General features: G+C 48.0%; 2 protein-coding genes across 6 annotated transcripts in view; both read left to right on the plus strand.

Moving 5' to 3' along the window:
- Positions 1-3,710, plus strand: part of Clspn (claspin) — a 38,537-nt gene extending 34,827 nt beyond the window's left edge. For both annotated transcript variants that reach the window (XM_087548394.1, NM_001395082.1), the window contains 4 exon segments: positions 425-527; positions 1,091-1,173; positions 1,374-1,535; positions 2,407-3,710. In XM_087548394.1, the coding sequence (XP_087404520.1) occupies positions 425-527; positions 1,091-1,173; positions 1,374-1,535; positions 2,407-2,517 (459 nt within the window). In that variant the 3' untranslated portion in view covers positions 2,518-3,710.
- Positions 2,475-24,013, plus strand: C5h1orf216 (similar to human chromosome 1 open reading frame 216). 4 transcript variants are annotated; one of them, XM_087549318.1, is made up of 3 exons: positions 19,315-19,486; positions 19,811-19,846; positions 21,572-24,013. In XM_087549318.1, exon 3 carries the CDS (start codon positions 21,577-21,579, stop codon positions 22,255-22,257), a length of 681 nt encoding a protein of 226 aa, XP_087405444.1. In that variant the 5' UTR covers positions 19,315-19,486; positions 19,811-19,846; positions 21,572-21,576; the 3' UTR covers positions 22,258-24,013.
- Positions 24,014-25,102: the final 1,089 nt, after the last annotated feature.

Here is a 25,102-nt window from a genome sequence, read left to right on the forward strand (position 1 = left end):
CCTCTGCCTCAGGAGTGCAAGGATTAAAGGTCCAGCCTTTAATTTTATTGTATGTATATGGGTGTTTTGCCTACATGTATGTCTGTATACCACATGTGTGCCTGGTGCTGGCAGAGCCCAGAAGAGGGTGTCAGACTCCCTACAAATGGAGCTACAGACAGTTATAAGCTGCCATGTGGGTTCTAGGAATTGACCCATATCCTCTGGAAGAGTAGCCAGTGCTCTAACTACAGCTAAAGGTAGTCTAACGTTGCAATGTTGCATGAGTTTGTTTTGTTTCTTTTGGCGACAGAAGCTAGTCTGTCATTATATATTCCAGACTGACCTGGAAACCATGGTGATCTCCTGCCTCAGCTCTCCAAGTGCTGGGATAATAGGCCTGTACCACCATAGCTGGCTAACACTGTATGATCTTCATGTTCAGGCTCAGCAGGGGAAAATTGCTGCTGAAGAAGAGGACGTTGGAGAAGACAGTCAGTTTATGATGCTAGCCAAGAAAGTCACAGCCAAGGCACTGCAAAAGAATGGTGAGAGCTCTTCCTTCTGTTTTTGGTCTGGCTGCTTGGATTCTGAGTGTTGGCGCCATGGAAGGAACTCTAACCTTCAGGGACTGTAGCAGCTAACGTAGCCATTCTGTAATACTGTCTTAAAGGAGCCATCGAAGTGAGGAGAAGGTCTTTAGCTATTGGTCAGTAGAAATTGTACTTAGTAAACATCTATGTAGCTGTTTTGCCTCAAGTTTTGAGGCTTGACTGATAAATTGTGGCTTCTCTCTGAGTTGCCCAGGACTTATCTGCTCAGTTGTTAGGGCTGGCATTTGAACACAGGCGCATTGAACTCCAGAACCATTTCTCTCATACAGTACTCCAGTCACCAACTGCTGTTTTCTCTTACATTAGTCTTTGTTAATGATTGATCGAAAAGGTCCACTTCATTGTTTCCTTAGTGACACTTGCTACAGTTTTAAAGTCATGAGTATAAAATAAACAAGAGTTCTTATTACGTCAGCTTTTAGGCTTCTTACCTTGTTTAAATATGGAAGAGATTCTACCCAGCCTTGCCCAGAACACTTCTTTCTGTTTCTCTCCAGCCAGTCGTGCCGTGGCTGTTCAGGAATCGAAGTCTGTGCTCAGTAACCCTTTTGAAACCATCAGAGCGGGAGGTGCTCACCAGGTTAGTTGGAACCATGTTAATCTGACATCACGGTCTGTAGATCAGTCTGTCATCCAGAGAGGGAGGTGGCCCCAGGACGTGGGAAGGCCTTCCACAAGGTAGAAATGCATGCCCTCAGTACCGGGCTAGGCAGATGGGGTGGGTGTCCTCCTCCTTTGTGGCATTTGTGGTTTGATATCAGGTAACTCTTCTTCCCTCAGCTGAAGACAGGCTCCCTGCTAAACCAGCCCAAAGCTGTGCTTCAAAAACTCGCTACCCTGTCTGACCTCAACCCCAGCGCTCCCCGAAACTCAAGAAACTTTGTCTTCCATACACTTTCTCCCACCAAGGCAGAGACAGCAAAGAGTTCATCTAAGCCTCAGGTAGGAGTGCTGTGTGGTACTTCCCAGAGTCTATTGGTGGGGCTTTATTTCTTGTTTTTTAAAGATTAGTTTGTATTTTACCTATATGTATGTACATGTTCTATGTGTGTGTCTGGGACCTGGGGAGGCCAGAAAACAGCACCAGATCCCCTGGAACTGGGGAACTAGAATTACAGCCGTGGGTGCTGGGAACAGAGCCTTTGGTCCTCTGCAAGGACCTTAACTGCTGAGCCATCTCTCCAGTCCCCAGATATATTTGTTTTATTTTTTAAAAATGTGCGCACGCGCGTGCGTGTGTGTGTGTGTGTGTTTGTGTGTGTGTGTGTGTGTGTTGAAAGTAAGAGAACTTGCCATCGAGCATGAGGATCTGAGTCTGAATCAGCACATATAAAATGGCAGCTGTGTGCCGTGTATGGCTGTGCTATTCTATAACCCGAACATCGGGCAGAGAAAGGCTGCTGGCAGGCTATCCTAGCTGAAGTGTCAAACTTTCTGTTCAGAGACAGACAGTCTTAAAGGAACAAGTCAGAGAGCAATGGTGGAGATCCCAACATCCTCCAGCCTCCATGTGCATAGACATGGCATGCACCGTGCACCACATGCATACATCACACACACACCCAAAAAAGTAAAATAAAATGAAATAAAAATTCTTATCTAACAGCTGTTGCAGTGTTAGAATGTTTCACACCTCAAGACTTATAGTGGAGTTGCTGCTCCAATGGGCAGTTAGCTTTTAAATTTGCTTTCAATCTTTGTTTGTTTGTCTGTCTGCTAGTCCTCTGTGCTTTAACCGAGTTCCTGAAGAACTCACTGAAGGAGAGCACTTGTGTGTGTCTCGAACTGGCCCTGACTCCTGTGTTCTCTCTAGGTGAGAAGAAGGGGACCATCGTCAATGATGTCACCGTCCCCTAAGCGGCTGAAGACAAATGATAGCAGTCCAGGACCAAAGCGAAGCATCTTCAGATACTTGGAAAGCTAACACCATCCGGGATGCCAGTGTCTGTGGAAAGTACTCAAAGTAGGTCCAGCACGGAGGGGTGGGACTGCTGTTTCTGCCGATGACCTCTCCTTCCCTCAGCACCAACACATTACGAGCAGAGCTTCCCCTTCTCCCCACCACACAGCTCTCCACAGCATTTTCTTTCCTAGTTATTTTTTAGTTTGGCCACCAGAGTTCCCAGCATCGACTTACAGAATAATTGAAGTCTCACTTCTTCCGTTAAGCACTTGACATTTTCTTCCTAGCAGTTTCCTGGGTTGACACCACTTTCAAGTAGAGGTGTTCGTTGGAGGAAGAAAGTGTGGCATTATAGAAAATTACAGAAAGCACTGAAAGCCAGCACTGGGATGAGGCCTCCACAGCCACGCAACCTCTAACCCAGTAACCAGGCCAAGAAGCACAGTCCTGTCCTTCTGTGTCTTGTAAGCTTCTAGCCTTGATCTCTGATTAACCTTTATCGCCTTTGAAATAAGGACGTAAGCTGGTACCTAGTTGAGAAAGAGGCTGTCCCTCACTTTCTGCAGTGTGGGAGGAAGATAAAGGTTAAACCCAGTGTCCATCCGCACTGGATAATCAATGGAGAACAGACCTTCCCTGGGACTGGAGGAGTCTCAACTAACAGCATTTGTTGGAGAGCCTCCCTCCCTTCTGCAGAAACCCGACCACTATTTATTGCTGCTCTCGGGCCGAGTTTCTTGGCCTGACCATCAGAGACCACTTTACTACTTCATCACTAATGTTGGGAGCAGACCAGCAGAATTAGTAAAAACGTTGCAGAGAGCCGCCATTAGTTGCTTTCTTCCACCAGCCACTGGGCTTTCAGAAACGTAGACCAACTCCCTCCCGTTGCTGCTTTGCAAAAGCCATTGCAGGGGAGAGGTGGGCGAGTGTGGAAGCGAGCGTGGGAGGCTGGGGGAGGCCGTGTCCATCTTTTACTGAGAGACAGAACGCAGCCCATTCAACTGACGAAACGAGGATGGAGGTTTTCTGTTGGGTGCTAGGGCTCTTTGGTTTTGTTTTTTTCTAATCCTCAGGATAAGGATACTGACTTGGACCGAACACACAGTTGTACATTTGTAATCTTGTAATGGGAGAGATGTGTATAAAGCTGTTTTAATATGTATGTAGTTTTCAATAAATCTCACTGCCCCGAGGGCAGGGTTTGCTGTCCAGCTTCAGCGTTCGTTCTTCAGTCAGTGCCTGAGTTGAGAGAGGATTTGCTTTTCAGTAAGATCCCTCCCAGGGACTCTGCATCCCGCATAAAGGGTGCTGCGGCTGCCCTACGCTGGCTTCTCCATCCACAGGAAGTGACCAGACAACCCACTTAGTGGTCTCAATTCAGGAGGAGGAGAGGCTTCATACAGTCCTCCTGCCCTGACCCTCTGAGAGACCCTTTCTCCTTGGCTGACCTCCATGTGCTTCAGTGTTACTCTGGATCCAAGGTGACGGTTATTGCTGTTCTGCGCTTTATAAAAAGCTCCTCTGAGGCCCCTCCTCCCCTGGGCAGCAAAGCTGGGAAGTGAGGCAGCAGATCCCAGATCCCTTTTCTCCTCATGCCCTGCGAGTAGTAATTCACTTGGGAGCAAATGGGGCCTTGCCCAGGTTGAACAGGCTTCCCAACCTCTCCACATGCTCCTCTTGGGAGAAGTGAAAAGAAGATCTGACCACTAAATAGAAGAAAGTCAGTACCTGAGAAATCTGGGAAATAAATTACTTTTCTTTGAGTATCTGGGTAAATGCATTCTATTTTCTTAATCTTGCTACATTTCATTTAATTTTAATCTTGCTTCATTTCATTTAATTTATGTTTGTATGTGTGTGTGTGGACACACATGTAGAAATAAGAGGATAATTTGCAAAAGTTAGTTCTCTCCTTCCACCATTCCTCAGGTTTGGCAGCAAGTGCCTTTACCTGCTGAGCCCTTTTGCTGGCCCCCAAGAACGTAGTCTTTAGCTTGCGCTTGCAAGCTTTTCTACCCAGTCTGTTGGTCCCCAGAATAATGCCTCGGAGGCTGGTTATGTTTGAGTAAATGCCTAGGCCATAAGCTTAGCCTCGTTCCTCGACCAGCTCAGAACTTACCTAACCCTTTTATCCTAGTCCTTATCTGCCACATAGTTACCTCTCCTCAGTTTCAGGTGTCTGTCTCCTTCAGAGTTCCCACGCCTGACTCTGTCCCAGAGTTCCTTTCTCCCTCCATTTTGTGCCTCAGCTAATAGGCCATCAGTTTTTATTGACAGGTGGTGCCTCCATACAGTGCACAAGAAATTCTCGCTGCACTTTAGAGAAGAAAGAATGTAGTCTTTAACCATAGGTCTCTTTTCATTACGAAAGTACACGTGCCAGAAGTCATGCTAAGCTTCCAGCTTTTTTTTTTTTTTTTTTTTTTTTGTTCTTTTTTTTTCCGGAGCTGGGGACCGAACCCAGGGCCTTGCGCTTCCTAGGTAAGCGCTCTACCACTGAGCTAAATCCCCAGCCCCAGCTTCCAGCTTTTTAACAGGACTGAAGAGTTTCTGCCTGACCCACATGCTGTTTGTCCAGCTATTGAGCTGTCACCATCTGTCCATCTGACTTCTAGTAGGACTCAGCTCACCATTTTGGAGATTACCTGTTAGGAGGAGCGAGAGCCTAAGTCTGAGGGACACTGTATGTCAGTGTCGGTCCTTTGTCTCTTCCTTGCTGTATACCTAAGTAGGGGCAGGCAGTATTGAAGTCATGTGAAGCAGTCTCTATTTTATCTAACCACTTCAGTCCACAGTTGCATCAATCTGTTTCTTCCTATAAAGTACCAAGTTATATTCCCCAAATCTCTAGAGGCTGAGCCTCTCTGATCTCCAAAGGATCCCCTGTCATCTCCACTTCTCTGTGAACTTCTCCCTGGTTTGAAATTATTTTTATTTCTTTTCTTTGTTGTTGTTGGGTATATTTTTGTTGTTGTTTTTGTTTGTTTTGAGACAAGATTTCTTTGTGTTCCTGGCTAACCTAGAACTTAGCTCAGTAGTCTAGGCTGGCCTCAAACTCACAGAGATCTACCTGCCTCTGCCTCCACACCCACTTAAACTTAATTTCTAATGGCTCAGAGGCTGCTCTTCCTGAGTTCAGATCCCAGTATCCGTGTCATGTGACTCACAGTTGCCTGTAACTCCAGCTCCAGGGACACCCAATGCCTCTTGCCTCTCAAGGCACATTCACTCTCATGCACAAACTCACACTAACACATAATTTTAAAATAATAAATATAAATCTTTAAAGAAATAGTTATCACTGTTCCCCTGCCCCTCGGGTAGGAGAAATGAAGAGAGAGCATTCTCAGACTTTTCCCTACGTTCTTTCTTATAGCTTGTATCTGGAATCGGCTCGCTCATTCCAGCTCTGTGCCAGTGCTGTGCTCTGAGTTTCAGCTCCTCACCAGAGTACTGGAGTTGTCTCCTGATGTCCCCACTCCTGCTTTTCCACTTCCCTTGCAGCCAATCTACATAGCAACCAGAAGGTGACCTTTACACATACATAATGTGTGGAGGATGCACTGCTTAACTTAAACCTTTCCCCAGGGAAGGGTTGGTGTTCATTGGCAGGGTACTTGCTTAACAGTCACAAGGCTTGGAGTTCAATCCCTAGCAACAAAAGCAAGCTTTTCACAGCTGGGTGTGGTAGTGAATACCTATAATACTAGCACTCAATAGGCAGAGGCAGGAGGATTGCCATAAGTTAGAGGTAAGCCTGCAGGGGGCTGTAACAGTGGAACCCTGTGTAAAAAAGGGCTGGAGAAGTTGGCTCAGCAGTTAAGAGCACTGGCTACTCATCCAAGGGTCCTGAGTTCAATTCCCAGCAACCACAGGGTAATGGGATCTGATACCTTCTTCTGACTGAGTCTGAATCTCTCTTCTGTCATGCAGGAATACATGCAAATAGAGTGCTCATATACATAAATAAGTAAACCTTTAAAAAAAAAGAAAAAGAAAGAAAAAAACAAAACCAACTAAGAACTAGAAAGATGGCTCGGCAGTTAAGAACACTTCATGGGTTTGATTCTCAGCACACATGTGGTGGCTTACAACCTTTCTGTAACTCAGGCAGTACATATTCATACACAAAATGAGTCTACAAATGCAGTTTTTAATTAATCAAATAAACCCTCCACTGTTTTCTATCACACTCAGAATAAAGTTTAAACCCCTCAGAACCCAGCAGGTCCTGCCTGGTAAAACCTGCTTCATGGCCTCAGTCCAAGAGGGAACTCTTACACTGAGACTCAGGGCCTTCTGAAGTCCCCTTCCAGTGTCCTGGCTCACCTCCCTCCCCATTCTCCCACTTTGGCTAACGTGTAATTCTCAAAACACCTGTCTTAAATCCACTTTCCTCAGAAACACCTTGAACCATCATCACTTACGTAAACTGGGTAACTTTTGGGTCTTTTTTTTTTTTTTTTTGGGTCTTTTTTTCGGAGCTGGGGACCGAACCCAGGGCCTTGCGCTTCCTAGGTAAGTGCTCTACCACTGAGCTAAATCCCCAGCCCCCAACTTTTGGGTCTTTTATGACCTTATATTAGATCTGTCTGTCAATTAAGACAGCAAGTTTCTTTTTTTTTTTTTTTTTTTTTTTTTTTTTTTTTTGGTTCTTTTTTCGGAGCTGGGGACCGAACCCAGGGCCTTGCGCTTCCTAGGCAAGCGCTCTACCACTGAGCTAAATCCCCAACCCCTGACAGCAAGTTTCTTAAAAGCAGACTATTTTGTCTTGTGGGATAGCATTGTGCCTGGCACATATAATTAATATTTTTAAACAGTAAGTGTTGGGAGACTTAGTGGAAAGCTTACAGCAGAATTTCTAGCCACACTTTTAAAAAGTACTGTTTAACAGATTGTGGCGTCTCGTGCTTTTAATGCCAGAACTAGGGAGGTAGAGGCAGGCAAATCTCCGTATGAGGAGGCTAGCCTGGTCTATATAGTTCCAGGACAGCTACACCTACTTAGTGAAACCCTGTCTCAAAAAGAAGTACTTTTAAAGTTTATTCTTGTGCAGTTTTTATCGTTTGGCATATGATGTGTGTGTGTGTGTGTGTGTGTGTGTGTGTGTGTGTGTGTATGTTCGTGCGCACACACATACATGTGTAACCTGGGAGCTGTGAACTCCCTAAGCCGTCTGTCAAGCCCCCTATTTTTGTGTTTTTGAGGTAAGAACTTACAGTGTAGCCCAATATAGCCGGCCTAGACTTCGCTGTGTTGCCTTGGCTGGCTTTAAATTCACTGCAATCCTTTCCTAGCTTCCACAGCGTCAGGATAACTGGCGTGAGCCATCGTGCCTGGCTTGCTTAAAAAGCTTTCCAGCATAGGATGGAATCCTAGAAATGACTATGGGACTCTGTCTGTAGCTCACAATTGGGTGACCTGCAATCATTCTCTCTAGACTTTTCCTTCGACTGTAGGATGCTCGTGGCCACTAACTATGCAGCTCACTGAGTTGGTCTAAAGGTAGAATATGGCGTGACTGTACGTATTTAACACTGCATGTCTAACACACTGCTCAGGAAGGGATAGGGCTGATGGCTGGGTGCACTGTGGGTAGGGGAAGCCACGCCTCAGCAAAGCTCTATGGTCTCCAGCAGCCAATGGCAGTTCGTGCTGTACTGAGACATACAGTTGTAGGGTGGAGGCCTATGCGTATTGCCAGGACTCTCTAAGTGCACTGGGGAAATAGTCCCGGCTTTGTGTGTAGCTGGCGTCAGTCTCATGACCTTTTGAGAACAAGGCAGCAGATCTCTTGGTCCCTTAGTTGTAGCATCTTAGTTTTATCCGTGGCCCGCCAGTCCCCTCTTTCTTCCCATCTTCTCTCACCTTAAAGGTTTTTCATTTTCAGTGTATTGATTTCGTCCTTCCCTGCGGTGGGGTACATAATGAGAAGAGGGAGTTTGAAGTAGCCACAGCCTAAGGGTGATTGGAGGAAGCTTTGGGGTCGAACACTTGGGTTCTTTGCTAATGTTCAGATGAAACCCTGCATGGGGTGTTTTTGTTGGCTGGTGGGCTGGTGGGCCAGCAGTGGGTGACAGAGCTGTTCCCAGCTCCAGGCTGGGGAAGCACTGGACCCAGTCCAGAAGGTCGAAAGTGTTGGGGCCTGGTTGGGAGTGGACTGGGCTTTGGGCTTTTCAGCCCCCTCTTTTTCTCAGAGGCTGAGAGAAGGGGGTGGAAAGCTGATTGTTCACCCCTCTCTTTGTTTGTCTTGTCTAATTTAACTTACGTTATTTATCAAAGAGACAGGTTATTTGGAAAACCATATGGACCCAGGCAAAAAATCATCTGGGTTTTCTAAACGTGAAAAATTAGGTTCTGGGAGCCCAGGAGGGAAGACGGTGTGTGTGTGTGTGTGTGTGTGTGTGTGTGTGTGTGTGTGTGTGTGTGTGTGTATACTGTGTACGGTGTGTAGTGGGGAGGAGAAGAGAAGTATTGAGTGAATGTCTTCATTCATTCTCAGAAAGAAATAATAATATCCAAAGACCCCTCCTCCCTCTTTCTAATTTAAACTAAATGAGGAAACTATTTCGTGTTGAAACCTGGTTGTGCTGAAAGGCTCTGGTTTTGTTTTTTGAGATGGTCTCATGGTATAGCCCAGGCTAGCCTCAGACTCACACACCTGCCTCTGCTTCCCAAGTCCTGGGTTTACAGATGCACACTGCCAGGGATGGAAAAGCTTAATTGACCAAGAATGGGAACACATCAGGGCTGTCACAGAAGTGGCTGGTGGCTTTCTTTCCCCAGTCTTTGTCTTCTTCTACAGAACAGATAGATCAGCAAGAGATATGGGTCGCTGAGGGATTTCTGGGACACAGTCCCTTGCTTCCTCTTGGCTGTTGGCTCTCTTACCTCTGGGAAGCAGCACTGTTAGGAAAGAGCTGAAGCTAGGGCCTGTGGAACAGAGCTCTTGGCTACAATCGAGGCTATGCTCGGACTGCAAACTTCAAGCCATCTTATTCAGTTAGCACACACAGGCAGAACAGAGCCAAGACCTTTTGTGGCCTGAAGAATCTTTGACAGTAGAAATAACACTTGTCCCATTGTGAGTATCATTTTTTAAAGTGTCATTGGACTGTGAAAGCCACTTAATAACTTGATCTCATCTGAATAATCTGACTTAATGCTCGCTCCACAGTTGTGAGGATTAAATAGAAAAGATGGAAATCGCCTGCCTCCGGCCCGGCCCGGGAAATCTCAGTGAATGGTAGCTGGGTGAATGAGTCCACAGTCTAAGTATTAAGCTCGCTTGAGCATCCCCAAGGCTCAGAGCATAGCAGGCTGGCAACTGGGACTGATACACGGTCCCGCTGAGCTGGAGCCCAGAGCTTGTAGCCCAGGCTGAACCTGTAGTCCCCCTAACACGTTTGATGAGCATGTGTAGTGTGTGGGGTGAAGCCATCACTGAAGGCCTTAGTGACCCAGCTTCTGGGAACACTGAAGACAACTTCCTATGTTCACCCCTTTGAGACTTGTCTCAGCCACAGGACACCTTGCAAGGCCAGGTCTCCTTCCAGCATAACTCCCTTGCAGTGGTGATAGGTGTATAAAGGCATGGCCAGATCAGATCGGGTCGGGACGACTCAGCAGAGCCATTCTCACCTTAGAACTCCTTTGGGGAACTGAGACTGCCACAGGCTTAGGTTGCCACTCAGCTCCCTTTGCCTGATCCTGTTTCTTTCCTGTCTTCGTGAATAGTGATTGGGCCCAAAGGCACTAGGGTTGTTCCTGTGCTTGCTTGATTCAGGGTCTCATGGTGCCCGGGCTGGCTTGGAACTTACTATAAAGTTTTAATCCTCCTGCCTCTGCTTTCTGAGAGTACTGGGATTTCAGCTTTGCACCGTGCACTACCATACATGACTCAGGCATTGCTATGGTACCCTTCCAGCCAAACCATATATTCTTACAGACCCCCCCCCCCCAGGCTCTACCTCCTGAGTTCTAGGATTAGAACTCATGCCACGCCATGCAAAAGGAACTTTTTTTTTTTTTTTTTGGTTCTTTTTTTCGGAGCTGGGGACCGAACCCAGGGCCTTGCGCTTCCTAGGTAAGCGCTCTACCACTGAGCTAAATCCCCAGCCCCCAAAAGGAACTTCTTAATAAACATCCTGAGTGAATGCTCCACTCTGAGTATCACCTTCCTCCCTAAGCAGTTCAACCTGAGCCAGTGAGGAAGGAGGCTAGCCTAGGAGGTCACCAGGAAAGATGGGATTTCAGCGTTGATGGTGTTGGTTCTTTCTATGCCCACCAGAGGGCAGCAGCCTCTTAGTAATCGCCCCCTTGAGGCTTCCGGAAGGGGTTTGAGCCCTTCGTTAGCCCTTCTAGTCACTGTATCCTCTCCCCTGGTGTGTCTGCCCTTCTTCTGAAGGAAGAAAACTTTGTGACCTCTCTAGGCTTTCGCTTGTCTGTTTCAAGCTCTCTTAACCTCCAGCACTGAGCATCAATCAGTCTTCCTGCTGTCCCCTCCCCTTCCCAACCGGGCGACCTTCTTGCTTGGGATCTCCCACCTCACTGGGAAGGCCCACAGTAGATTTGTTTTCTGTGTGACAAGGTAATTACAAGCTTGGAGCTCAGAGGCCCGGGGGGCCAGTCTGAGGATGGTCACATCAACCTGACACTCCCGTTCTGCTAACATTATTGATTTTCTTTTTTGTTTTATTTATTATGATTTTTTTTTTTTAACGTCTGGTTCTGGTGACATGAGCTATGGAGGCGGGAAGGCAGGTTTGCTTGTCATAGTTTTGCTCTTGAAGTTACTGGCCTTGGGGCTAGAGAGGTGGCTCAGTGGTTGGGAGAATTTGGATGCTCTTACAGAGGTCCTGGGTTCAAATCTCAGCGTCTGCAGGGCAGCTCACAACCACCCATAGCTGCAATACAAGGGGATCTAACACCCTCCTCTGACCCATATCAAAGGGTACTCGTTTTTATGAGGTAGGGTCTCGGCTATAAAGCTGGGCATCAGGCACTCCCATAGGGTACGTGGATACATGCAGGCAAAATAAACTACTTGTCTGACACTTGACGCTTTATTTTCTTTTATTTATTTTTATTGTTTTTTGATAGGTTCTTTCCCTGGAGCCCAGGCTATCCTCAAACTTTCCATCCTCCTGCCGCAGTTTGCCAAATGCTAGGATTACTAGGTGTGCGCCACTGCGCCTACCTAGAGCTTAACCTATTTTTATTATGGTTCTCAGTCCCCAAAGTTTCCAGACGTTCCTCTGCAGGAATGTGACTTGGTACAAGAGTGGGGACAGCAAGAGCAATACCTTTTGACCAGCAACCTGCACCTCATCCAGCGACCCTTTACGGCTTTCCGACTACCTATTAGTTTATCTAGACTAAGCCACTCAACACTCTGCTCCCACTGCCTTACCCTGTGCTGGCAGTTCTAAACCAAGCCACCCTATGTGCCTGGCAATTTCTTTACGTTAGGGAGGGGTGTATACCTGGGTCTCTGCAGGCGGTGAGAGGGGCACCAGAGCCTGCCTGACCCATCCCACCCCCGACCTAGGGCTTCCAGAAGCCTCCCTAACAGGGAAGAACCTCAAACTTAAGGCAATAAAGTCTGAGGGTGGGGATGAGGTCTCTGAACTTCAATGATGATGGTGGGAATTATCTGAGGCCCAGGGCGATTTGTGGGGCCACGTTCCCTGGAGCCTGTTTTCCATGTTCCCTGGAGCTTGCCAAGAGAATGAATAAATCATTGTTCAGGGGCGGGATGCAGCTGCCGGACTCCTCCCCTCGGCACATGCCTGACTCCTGCTCCTCCATTGAGGGTTGCTGGAGCAGAGCGCTTTATACACCCAGCTCCCCAAATCCTATTGAGACCTCCCCCTCCGCACGAGCCACTGGCTTCAAGCCCATTCAGCATGGCCTTTTGTGCTAGGGGTTAAGTGGTTACATGTGGGGGGCACCCAGAAAGGATCTGTCAGGCTCTGAAATGCTGCACTAACATGATGCCCTCCTACTGATGAATGGGATGGGTGGAGGAGAGGTGGGCGGCCAGAGGATGGGTGGAGGTAAGGAAGAGGATTATGGAGCCCACAGAAGCAGCTGCTAGGGAGGGGTGTACTTAGGGAGAATGAGCAGGCACCCCCTTCTCTCATTCCTCCTTCTGTTCCGCTTTTCTCATCTAGTCACTCCTCCCGTGGGCTCTAGGCTGTTCCACAACCTCCGGCTGTGGATTTGGCTTCTCTGATCTCTCAGAAGGTGTTGGGAGAAGATACTCACTACTTGAAGGTGTTACAGAGAGTCTCCATGGTTTCAAGCAACCTTGTTCCTTCTCTTTTGGGGCATGGGAGTAGGGATAGAAAGAATATCCATTTTCTGGATTCTTGTGGTGTAGTGGGTTTGAAACTATACCCCACTGAGAGTTAAAACCTTCCTCAGGCCTTGGATCCAGGACAGCAAAGCTACCAGAGAAACTCTGTCTTAGAGCTAGAGAGATGGAGTAATAGTTTTTTGTTTGTTTGTTTGTTTTTTGGGTTTTTTTTGTTTTTGTTTTTGTTTTGTGCAACACTGAAGTCCTAAATGTAATATCTAGAATCCATGGTGGAACAGGCTTCTCCTACAAATTGTCCTCTAAGTCCCACACACACGTGTGCCTTCATTCCTCTCCCCTCAAGGATGAATGAATGAGTGAGTGAATGGCACCTTCCTTTAGTATGGATATGCTCAGAGGTTTAGCATATAAGATGTCCCCAGTGGGCTGGAGAGATGGCTCAGTGGTTAAGAGCACCGACTGCTCTTCCAGAGGTCCTGAGTTCAATTCCCAGCAACCACATGGTAGTTCACAGCCATCTGTAACGGGATCTGATGTCCCTTTCTGTTGTGTCTGAAGACAACTACAGTGTACTCATATACATGAAATAGATAAAATAAATCTTTAAAAAAAGATGTCCCCAGTTCAATCCTCAGCACAACAAATGAAAACAAACCCACAAAATGCAAAAATCAAAGTGTCCAAGTTCTCCGTGCTCTCTCAGGAACTGTATAGGATGGAGAAATCAAGAGAGAAGATCTCAAACAGGGTATGTGTGATGGCTGTGAGTGCAAGGCCAGCCTGGTCTACATAGAGAGTTTGAGGCCAGCCTGGTCTACATAGTGCGTTCCAGGATAGCCAGGGCTATGTGGTGAGACCCTGCCAAAGAAGAATAAAAGACAAAAGGAGGGGCTGGGGATTTAGCTCAGTGGTAGAGCGCTTACCTAGGAAGCGCAAGGCCCTGGGTTCGGTCCCCAGCTCCGGAAAAAAAGAACCAAAAAAAAAAAAAAAAAAAAAGACAAAAGGAAATTTTGTATTTGTTACTTTTTTTGAGACAAGGTTTCTCTGTGTATCACTGGGTCCTGGAACTCACTCTGTAGGCCAGACTCACCTTGAACTCAGAGATCTGCCTGCCTCTGCCTCCTGAGTGCTGAGATTAGAGGCGTGTGCCACCATCCCCAGCTAGAAATAATTTTTTTTTCACAGAAACTAGAAAGTGATTCCCAGCATCCTAGTGGCTCACATCTATAGTCTCAGTACTGGGGAAGCCTGTAACAACAGGGGTGGGACCACAGCTCAGTGGAAGAGCCCCTGCCCAGCTTCTAAGAGACCCTGAGTTTTTGACTGGGACCCTATCCTTAACGGCTGAGCCATCTCTGCAGCCCTGTGAAAGGCTGAGTTTAATTCCCAACACTAAACACTTTTTTCCTGCCCCTAAGACAACAAACAGAAACAAAAAGCATCAACTTCTGTGTGGAGATACAGTTACGTCACCATCATTTCCTATCTGAGAAAATAGCCAACCTTTTAACCCAAGTCACACAGTCCCTCTGAGATAGTCGAAGGTGGCCTTTGCCTTTAAGAGGTGGAGGGAAAGAGATGAACAAAACTAGGTCACAGGCTCCCTGGACCTTCCTTTCCCAAGAACAGCCAATTCTGGGGTGCAACCTTCCTTCTAATCTGCCCTAGGGCTCTCGGGCTTCAGTCAAAGGTCCTTCTGTATTGTGCCTGTGTTTTGAAGCTGAAGTGATAAAGTTCACGATTAACTTCTCCCCAACTCTCCTAAAGGCACATTAGCTTAGCCTTACTTGCCCTAGAAAGGTCGGAATGGTTTGTCCACGTTCCCAAAGCTGCATGAGAAAGCAGACAGGCGATATCAGGAAAAGAGAAGAAAGTGAACGCAAGCAGTGTGTCCTCCACGACTGGAATGTTCTGAAGAGCGTTGGGGACTTCCCCAGTTACCAACCTGCAGTCACAGGCTGACTCCTGGGCTGAGTTTTCAGCCAGCCCAATGTCCTATCTCCGCCTCGCCCCCAAGGCTCCAGCCACTCTGGCATACCCCATTTTCTCAGTGCTCTCGGAACGTGCTGTCTCCAAGGCCCATTCAGTCAAGCTCAGTCTCCAACAGTAGCCTCTGGAAGCTTTCCCCACCCTCGCCTGTGCTCATTCCCTCCTCCAGCAGCTCTGCCCGCCCGCAGGGCCTATTGAAGTGTGGCTTCTACTCTTCTCTGTTTGCCTTTCTAAACAGGACGCTCATCAAGACTGTGCTTGATTCTGAGCAGAGCACTTTGAGCTCACTGCTTGTAAGCAGACCGATGGGAAGAAGGTTGCTGACGCTCAGAGACTTAGATTCCCATCCACCCTTCTCCCCCTGGGCACATTGACACTGAGAAAGCACCCGCCCATCAGGAGCCCTCATCTTTGTCCTTGTTTCCTGGAGAATTTCCTCTCCTCTTTTCTCCTGGTCTGATACCCCAGACCCTGGGGCCTGAACCTGGCTGCTCGCTGCTGGCCTCTCTTGCCTCTGTCATTTGTCCTTGGCTAATGCGTGCGTGTGTTGTGTGTGCCCACGTGGGGTGTGTTTGTCTCTTTATACACGCGTGGAGACCAGAGATCGACTTTGAGTATCTTCCTGTGTTCCTCTGCACTTTATTATGTTCTTTTTAAGACTTATTTTATCGGGCTGGAGAGATGGCTCTGTGGTTAAGAGCACTAGCTCCGGGGGCTGGAGAGATGGCTCAGAGGTTAAGAGCACTGTCTGCTCTTCCAGAGGTCCTGAGTTCAATTCCCAGCAACCACATGGTGGCTCACAACCATCTATAATCAAGTCTTGTGCCCTCTTCTGGCCTGCGGGCACATACATGCAGGCAGAAAGCTATATGATGTATACATAATAAATAAATAAATGTTTAAAAAAAAAAAAAAAGAGCACTAGCTCCTCTTCCAGAGGTCCTGAGTTCAAATCCCAGCAACCACATGTAATGGAATCTGATGCCCTCTTCTGGTGTGTCTGATGACAGATACAGTGTAGTTATATATAATTATAAATACGTCTTTAAAAAAAGATTTATTTTATCTTGCGTGTATGAGTGTTTTGCTAAGGCATTAGATCCCTTGGAACTGGAGATATATATGGCTGTGAGGCAGCTGTAGTTTCTGGGAGCTAAACCAGAGTCCTCGGTGAGAACAAGAAGTGATCTCACCTGCTGAGCCATCTCTCCTGCACCTGCGCCTTATTTCTTGAGTCTCTCAAGAACCTGGACTTAGCTGATGTCAGCTACCCTGACTAGGCGGTGAGCTCCATGTTGCCTCTGCTTCCCCAGTGCTAGTGGTTACAGGGCCGTGGTGCCATTGCCTGGCCTTTAGACTTAGGTCCTCAAACTTGTGCAGTAAAGACACTTTGTGCACTGACCCATGTCCCCATCCTGTTTGCCAGTGTTCGAGACATGCACTTCTAGGTCTTCAGGCCGAGCCCTGGTTAGCTTGTGGTTTCTGTGTCTCTGGCATGTACAGGGAGGGGGGTGGACACAGTCCAAGATACCCCTGTGTTAGGGGCGATTGATTCCCCCAGCGTCCTGACTGGAGAAGCTGCGGGTGACTGAATAGCAGTTTTCTTTGTCTCCAGACATAGATAGCCAGGGCTTCCCGAGCCTTTCTGTCTGCACAGTCTCATGTTTCTGAAAATTATGGAACAGCCAGAATCCCTGCATTCATTATTTAAATGATGCTGGAGTATCTCCTGCCAACATCACCCTTGACCAAGAGGCAACTGTCTGGTGCTATTGGAATCCACTTGACGTACGAGTTACTATGTCTTTTGGAAGCAACTGGCAGGGTTTTGTTTTGTTTTGTTTTGTTTGTTTTGTTGTTTTGTTTGGTTTTTGGCAGGGTAGGGGTGCTTCTTTTTTTTGAGACTGAGCCTCACCATGTAGCCCTAGCTGACCTGGAACTTGCTCTGTGAACCAGGTTGGCCTTGAACTCTCAGGGATCCATCTGCCTCTGCCTCGAAAGTGCTGGGATTAAGGGTGTATAGCAACAAGCTCAGTCAAATTAGCTTTAATAGGGTGCTAGAAGCCAGGCCTGGTGACATGGATCTCCCATCCTAGCTACTCCAGAGGCTGTAGCAGAATTGCAAATTTAAGGCCAGCACGGTCTACAGAGAACAATGGAATTATTGAGTGAGCCATCCCAGGTTGGGAGTCACGATGCAGAGTCTAATACAGGCTTCGAGTCAACAATCATAATCGATGCACAATTTTAAGTTTTATTTCGTGAGTATGAGCGTTTGCCTGTGTGTAAGCATGTGCGTCCATATGTGCCTGATGCCCGGGGAGGCCAGGAGAGGGTGTCAGATGCCCTCCAGCAGGAGTTAAGGATATCATGAACCCTCATGTGGATGCTGGGAAATGAACCCATCCTTTGCAAGATCAGCAAGCTCTCTTACTTTTACTCTTCCTCTTGAGCTTGCTCTCCAGCCCTGTCTATAATCCTAAAGAAAACAAACAAACAAACAAACAAAAAACTATGTTTCTCTTTTACTTTATGTGTATGACTGATTGCTTGCATGGTGTTCACATAGAGGCCAGAAGAAGAGGTCTGATCCTCTGGAACTGCAGCCAGTTGTGTGCTGCCACATGGGTACTGGGAACAAACAATTGTCATCTTGTACGAACAGCAAGTGCTCTTAATCTCTCTGGCCTTGCTATATATAAATCTCTTCACCATGTTGCCCAGGCTGGTCTCCTGCACTTGATCTTCCTGCCTCTGCCTTCTCAAGCAGCTAACTCACGATTCTTTGTGTTTTGAAGTCAGAACGCATATATATATATGTGTGTGTGTGTGTGTGTATGTATGTATGTGTGTATATATATATATATATATATATATATATATATGAAGGATTCAGTACCGTATGCAGTTGAAGACTTTGCAAGTTTGCTTGTTGTCTCTGAGATTCTAGGTTCTGTGGGTCAGGAAGTTTGGGCATCTTTAGGGAAGAATGTTTCTAGTCAGGAACACAGAGATGGTTTTCCTTATGTTTCAGACCCTTTCACCTTCTACATGATGGCGGATTATAGGACCTATCGGCGTCCTGATGCTGACTATCAAGGGCAAATACACTGCTACCGCTTACTGAGTGTTAGGCAGTCCCCTTCTGGGGAGACCTGGCAGACACCACTTCCACTAGAGAGGGCAGTGAGGTCAGACTGAAGGAACAGTCCCATCAAAGTCTCCTTGGTGAACCGATGAGTCGACCAGGGTTGGTTATCAGTCAGGATTCACTCACAGGGCCATCAAAAGCTCAAAGGCAGCTAGGTCACTGAAAACCGGAATCCAGCTAAGTGACCACTCACAAAGTCTGCATCCCTGGAGCTTCCAGCACAACTTGCAGGCAGCTCCACTGAAGAGTCTCTGTTGCCCCAGCAACCCCTTAGGTCACTCACTACCTTGAAGAGGGCCCTCGGGAATCTTCTGGATCTCACAACCCTCCCTCTAATGCTTCAGTTCAGAGTAAATGGCTACACAGTAACAGGGAATGATCAGAATCTAGGGTTACCTCATCGCGTTTAGTGTATTAATTCAAGAATCTTTTGATTACCAGTTTGATAAATTCCACTCGGGTTGGATATGGCAAGATATGAACTTCATGGGAAGGCATCAAAACTAGAAACTCAGGAAGCAGAGGCTGGGGCATTAGCCAGCCATGTGTCTTCGTCTCCGTTCCTGGGTGTCCGCTCCAGCGCCGCACATTTTCCCCTATTACACAGGCTTCTTCCAGGTGTCAGGAAATGTGATACTGCAGCCATAGTCTGAAATCCTCCTGTCTAAAGGAAGAACTGTGACTTACCTGGAGTGGGATTCCATTCTTAGTTACACACGCACACACAGAGACACTAACACATATACATAAATAAAAAATAAAATCTTTAAAACTGGCTGCAGGTGATGGAGCGCGCCTTTAATCCCAGCCCTTGGGAGGCAGAGGCAGGCGGATCTCACTGTGCGTTGGAGGCCAACTTGTTCTACGTAGTGCTTTCCAGGACAGCCAGGGTTTCATAATGAGACTCTGTCTCAAAACAACAAACAAAACAATAACATCCGCATAGCTGTCACTAAGTGCGTTTCATCAAATAGGTATAGTACAGTGAAGGGACTTAAAAACAAACAAACAAAACAGGTCTAGGAGTCAGCAAGGATCCTAAAAGTAAATGGGGATGAACAGTTCAGCAGAAAACGTGACGAGCTGGAGCAGGGAAAGGACCGCAGCGAGTGCTGCAGCAGGATGGGACGTGCACCGCGGCCTCGCCAATTTCCTAGCCACTGAGAAACCCAGGAAGGAGTTATTTCGTCGCTATGTCTACAGCAGGAAAAACGATGGATCGGTGGCGCCTAGCCAGAGTGGTTAGGAGATGACACCGGACCTAGAAGGCTCTCGGGTCAAGCCGCGGGAGGAGGCAGTTCCTGCGCGGAGAACCGAACCGGCCCACGTGAGTCAGGCCGCCCCGCCCAGCCGCGCAGACGCCGCTGGACTCCGCAGTCCGGGCTGGGGCTGGGACGGCTGTGCCAGGACCAGGCAGCCGCGCCACCGCGCGTGCACGCGCAGGTCCAGGACCCACCCCCAGCCTCTGCAGCGAGCAGGCCCCGAGGAACCATAGCAAACCCCGCAGGAGCGGGCGCCTCTAGGCCGTGAGTCCGGGCCCTGATGGAGTGCTTGGGGCCCAGCCGCCTGAGGGTGGATTGGGGAGCTGCCTCTGCAGAGATCAGGGTCACTGTGCTCTCTGTCCCCTGTGAGGCTGCCAATCCCCGTGCTACAGTCCCCTCCCTTACCCCTACACTATAGATTAGCTGGGGGGAGAGGGGGATCCTGATCTTGGGATGTCTGGATTCATTTCACTGACTTTTTGAGCCTGGATGCTTAACCCCACTGTCACCCCACCCCACCCCAACTTTCTTTGTAAGCCTGGCCAAATTTAGGAAATTTTTTTTTTTTTTTTTGGTTCTTTTTTTCAGAGCTGGGGACCGAACCCAGGGCCTTGCGCTTCCTAGGTAAGCGCTCTACCACTGAGCTAAATCCCCAGCCCCTAGGAAATTTTTAAAATAGAGTATGTATGTGTGTATGGGGGGGGGGGGATTGGGGGTGTCTTCAGGCCTTTTCTTACAAGCCAAAGGGGTGGAAACATCTGTCCCAACCTCAGTCTCCATGACTTCTGCCTATTGCTGGGTGTGGGGAGGCTCCCTGCCACCTATAGGGGAACCTTCCTAGTGGCTGCTTGATTGACTTAATGGTATGTTTCACTCATGAGGCCTCAGTTCTTCCTTCTGGTCATAGACGTGTGGTCAATGGAACGTCTTGTCAGTTCATACTCAAAAGCGATTATTAGGGAAGAGAGAGAGGGAGAAAATCAGCATGGAGCAAACTGAGTCCCATGAACATGTACCAGGAGCACTAGAGGGGAAGGGACAGACTTGCAAGAGAGGCTTGTCATTGTGGGTTCAGGAGACAGGGGTTCCTTAGTGTGGAGGAGGAGAAAGAGACCAGCGCTTCAAGCCCTGGGTCTCTGCTGTAGCCGCCTTCTGGCATTATTACTGTCTTCCTAAGAACAGGAGCCCCACGGTAGCCCCTTAGTCACTCTCTGCAGGTAATTACTGATACCTGCTATGGCTGGCTGGGTTTGCTCTAGAGCAGAGGTTCTCAACCTTCCTAACACTGCGACCCTTTAAGACAGCTCCTCATACTGTGGTGACCCCCAAGTAGTAACTTGTTGCTACTTCCTTTTTGTTTGTTTGTGTTTGTTTTTGTTTTTCCGGACAGGGTTTCTCTCTGTAGCTCTGGCTGTCCTGGAACTCGCTCTCTCTGTAGACCAGCCTGGTGGTAGAACTCATGAGATCCACTTGCCTCTGGGCTCAAGCACTGGGATTAAAGGCGTACATCACCACCGCCCAGCTTCTGTTCCTACTTAGTAACTGTAATTTTGCTACTGTTATAAATCGTCATGGAAATGTGGTTCTCTTATGGAATATATCTGTCCATATCTATACATCTACATACATGTAGACATATGTTCCTTTTGAAAGTATAATTTGTTATTTAGCTGAACGTCTTTTTAAAAAACATTAGCATATCTGTGTATGCACACGTGCATGTGGGTGAACAAATTGGCCAGAAGACGAGGTTGGGATGAAGCTAGCCATACAGGCAGTTGTGAACCACCTGACTTGGGTGCTAGGAATGGGACATAGATCCTCTGGAAGAGCAGCCAGTCCATTTAACTGCTGAGCCTTCTCTCCAACCCAAGTTTGTATTTTTAGTTGGAGGAGGGTCAGTGGAATGGCTGTGACAATCACTTGGGTCAAAATGACCAGAGCTAAAGGAGAGTTTGACAAGATGTGGACAGTGAGGTGGCCATGGGAGGAGGGTGAGTAGTCCAGGTCCTCCTAGGCATCTGGGTGGCTAGACTCAGCAGAGTGTCCTGCCAGAGGACGCTGCAAGGAGAGCTGTCTGGATGTGTAGAATTTGAAGAACCGGCGGTAGGTCACAAGGTTGAGTAGGGGTTGAATCTGGGCTGGACACGGATCTGAGAGTTGCTTACACATGATGGTTCTCGAAGCTGTAACAGGATGAAGTGACCTGGGGAGAAGTTTGTAGAATGACGAGATGGGCAGCCTTAAAGGGAAACCCCACTCTGTGAAAGCCACGAGGAGGTTACTGGGCTCAAGGTTGTCATTCCATCCTCTCCTGCTGTGACTCATTCTTCTGCTTCTCCTTCACAGTCCAGATGTTTGCTGCTATCCAGCCAGGACTAGCAGAGGGGGCCCAGTACCTGGGGAGCCTGCCTCCTGGAGTATGTCACCCGGACCTCCAACCAGACAGTAATTCCAACTTTGTGGAGAGCGCTAAGGATGCTAATAAGAACTGGCATGGTGTGGATCCTATTCTGATAAGAAGCTCCTCTGAGTCGCCCTCTGATAACCGGGTCTTCCAAGCCACTGGGCTCCCTGAGGCCGGAGTCCGCAGTCCCCCGGAGGGTGCAGAGATCCCTGGTGCTGAGCCAGAGAAGTCGAGTGATGCCAGCAGCGTCTGCTCTCCTCTGGAGGACATCGGCTATGCCAGCAGTTCCTTGAGCATCAGCAGCTTTAGCAGCAGTGCAGAAGCTGGCTGTAGCACCCCTCGAGGTCCAAGCCCCCTGGATCCCCTTCTGCCCTCTGTGGCCCAGGCCGTGCAGCAGCTGCAGGCTCAGGAGCGCTACAAGGAACAGGAGAAGGAGAAACACCATGTGCATTTGGTGATGTACCGTCGCTTGGCGCTGCTCCAGTGGATCCGGGCTCTACAGCACCAGTTGGTTGACCAGCAGGCCCGACTGCAGGAGAGCTTTGACACCATCCTAGACAACCGGAAGGAACTTATCCGCTGTCTGCAACACAGGGAAGGACCTTGCAGGCACCAGGACCAGGGCTGAGGGTGGGCACAAGTATGTTGGCAGGCTTCTGTGTGGTTATGCACAAGTAAGTATGTATTAGTTGGCATGTGTGTAAGTCAGCATAAGTGAATATATATATATGCTAACATGTAAGCAGGTATGTAAGGCATGTGTGAACGAACTTGTGTGTGTGTTACATGTTGCATGTGTGTTTATGTGTGCATATGTGGCTAGGTACTCAGGAATGTGTATATATATATCTATTCCCAAATGTAGAGGCAAAAGATAGGTATGCATGTGTTATCAGTTTAAACGTGCAGGCTTGTGTTGGGGTGTGAGTGACCCTCTGTGTGTTGAGATTTACACGTTCCAGTTCTGGCCTAAGAAGCACGTGCTAGGAACGTGTGTATTTGCAGAGACTTAAGAGCAGGTGTGTGTAAATAGACGTTCAATCGCACCTGCAGGGCATCCATCCATCCTGTGTTCCCAAAGTCTACCCCAGCCTTATCCGCTACTGAGTCTCACAGCTTCCTGGAGAGAAGCCTACGTCGCTGTCACTTATCTGAGGGCTTTGGGTGATCTGTTCTCCTAGTGTTTCCCAGGCTCTCTTCCCTGTCCCTTCCCCTCAGGCCTTGCTCTAAGACAGCTGTCCCTAATGTTGGCTTTTTCCTAAGAGTTTTTATTTGGGGGGTGGTTACTTTTTGTTTGTTTTACTTATTATAGTACAAAGGATTGAGCCCAGAGCCCTGTGCACGCTAAGCAACTGTCCTAGCACTGAGCTGCACACCCAGTCCCAGATCACAGGTTTATTGGCTTTCCCTGTGCACATTTTTGGCATCTGGCCAGGACAGTTTGAGGGAGGCAACTGGCGTAGTGGTGGAGGCTGTGGCAGGGGTGGGGGAGTGGAGATAAAGAAGTTCAAGGACAGCTAGGACCACAAATAGAAACCAAAACGAAAGAAAGAAAGAAAGAAAGAAAGAAAGAAAGAAAGAAAGAAAGAAAGAAAGAAGGAAAGAAAGAAAGGGTCATTTTGAACCCTGTCTTCGGCTCTGTAGGGGTTGGGAGTGGAAGAAAATGTCTCTGGTAGAACTCTGTGAAGAACAGGAGAATTCCAAAACACCCCATCCTGCTCCACTGGGAGGAGGGGCTGAAAGCCATACTGATTTAAGCCTGTTGACTGGGACTGTGCGTATAAGCAAGCAGGTCATAGACCAGATGGGCCAAGGCCGTGGGGAGTTGGGGGTCCTGCCTTCTCTTCACCGCTCCCTCACTCTGCCTGCCTGGCGTTAGCAGCAGTGAATGTGCAGTTGGCTTGGACAATGTTTCTGAATCAGACTGTCCAGAGAATAGAGCTCAGCTTCCCAGGCGGTCAGAGGACAGGGTCAGCCCAGTCTCCAGAAGCTCTTAGGATATGTGGCCCCTCGGAATGGGGATTGGCAGGCCCTAGGGAAGCTTCATGCGGTGGAGATAAATGTGTATGGGGGTGGGTCAATAGTTAAGGTCGCAGAGCTCTTTGTTTTGTTTCTGGGTTCCGAAGTAATGCAGGATCCTAGTGGGTGAAGCAGTGACTCGAAGGAGGAACGGCAGCAGGTGACAGGGACAGCACTGATGCTGTGTCTGGCCCTCAGTCTCCCCACCTGTAAAGTGGGGACTCTTCCGCACTCTCTCCAAACAGTTCCATCCTGAGTGGGTGGGTGAAATGTGGGCCCTGAGGACTTTTATACTGCTTGCACGTTGAATGTGAACCTGGCCTCTGGACCAATCCAGTATAAATAAACTAAGGCGAGAAATTAAATCATTTGAGGATATGTTTTTGTTCTATCTGTTGCCTGGTGGTCTCTTTTACACTGAGTTCCAATTTTAAACTGGGGCCAAGTGCTGGAAGCCTGGGAGACACTGAGGACAAAAAAAAAAAAAAAAAAAAAAAAAAAAAAAAAATCAGAATTTGCCTAGCAGTGTCAGAGCCTCCCAGGATGACAGTGAAGATTTGGCCTCTACTGTAACAGCACCACTGGGGACTGCCTTTGTCCTGAGTCACACTTCTATTTGAACAGATTCTCAGGGCACATACCATACACCCCTGCTCCGAAGGGTCCCTTGAGTGCAAAAGGCCAAGGGTCATACCGGGTGTAGTGCATGCCTTTAATCTCAGCAATTGGTGGGCAGAGGCAGGCAGATCTCTGAGCTTAAGGCCAGCCCGGTCTACATCGAGTACCAGAACAGCCAGGGCTACACAGAACAACTCTGGGGGCTGGAAAAATGGCTCCGAGTTTAAGAGCATGGCTGCTCTTCCAGAGGACCCTGGTTCAATTCCCAGCACCCACATGGCAGCTCACACCTGTCTGTAACCCCAGTTTCAGAAGACCTGACGCCCTCATATAGACATACATGCAAGCAAAACACCATTGCATGTGGGGGTGGGGTGGGGAGAGAAGCCCTGTCTCAGAAACACAGGGTCTTTACGTGGCTGTGACATTGATGTAGTTTCATTTCAGCTTACTGTAGTACTACAGATTGAACCCAGAACCCTGCATATTTGAGACAAGCACTCTGCCCGATGAGCTGTGCCCCAGCCGTAATATTTAATACTGTGCCTGACTTGGGGTATCAGCTGATGGCAATTGAGATGATTGCCTTCTACTGTAGTTTATAGGATTATTCAAAGATTCTGGCACTAAACATGTAGCTGCAAAGTGCTTATTTAGCATGCGCACGGCTCCAGGTTCAGTCTTCAATACTCCGAAAATAAAATTCAGGCACAGGAATAAGTATCTAGTAATGCTAGCTCTTGGGAGATGGAGACAGGAAAATGAGGAGTTCAAGGCCATCCTTGAACAGCACCCTCACCTGCTGAATCACCTCCTCAACCCAAAGCCTAGCTTTT

The sequence above is a fragment of the Rattus norvegicus genome, chromosome 5 (genome assembly GCF_021556685.1).
Source record: "Rattus norvegicus strain SHRSP/BbbUtx chromosome 5, alternate assembly SHRSP_T2T, whole genome shotgun sequence".
Lineage (NCBI taxonomy): Eukaryota > Metazoa > Chordata > Mammalia > Rodentia > Muridae > Rattus > Rattus norvegicus.

Bases quoted from the DNA above. Each gene is read 5' to 3' on its own strand.
- C5h1orf216 (XM_087549316.1), top strand. From the start codon at position 20,682: ATGAGATCCACTTGCCTCTGGGCTCAAGCACTGGGATTAAAGGCGTAC. The intron at 20,767-21,571 runs GTAATTTTGCTA...TCTCCTTCACAG, and splicing joins TCTGTTCCTACTTAGTAACT to TCCAGATGTTTGCTGCTATC.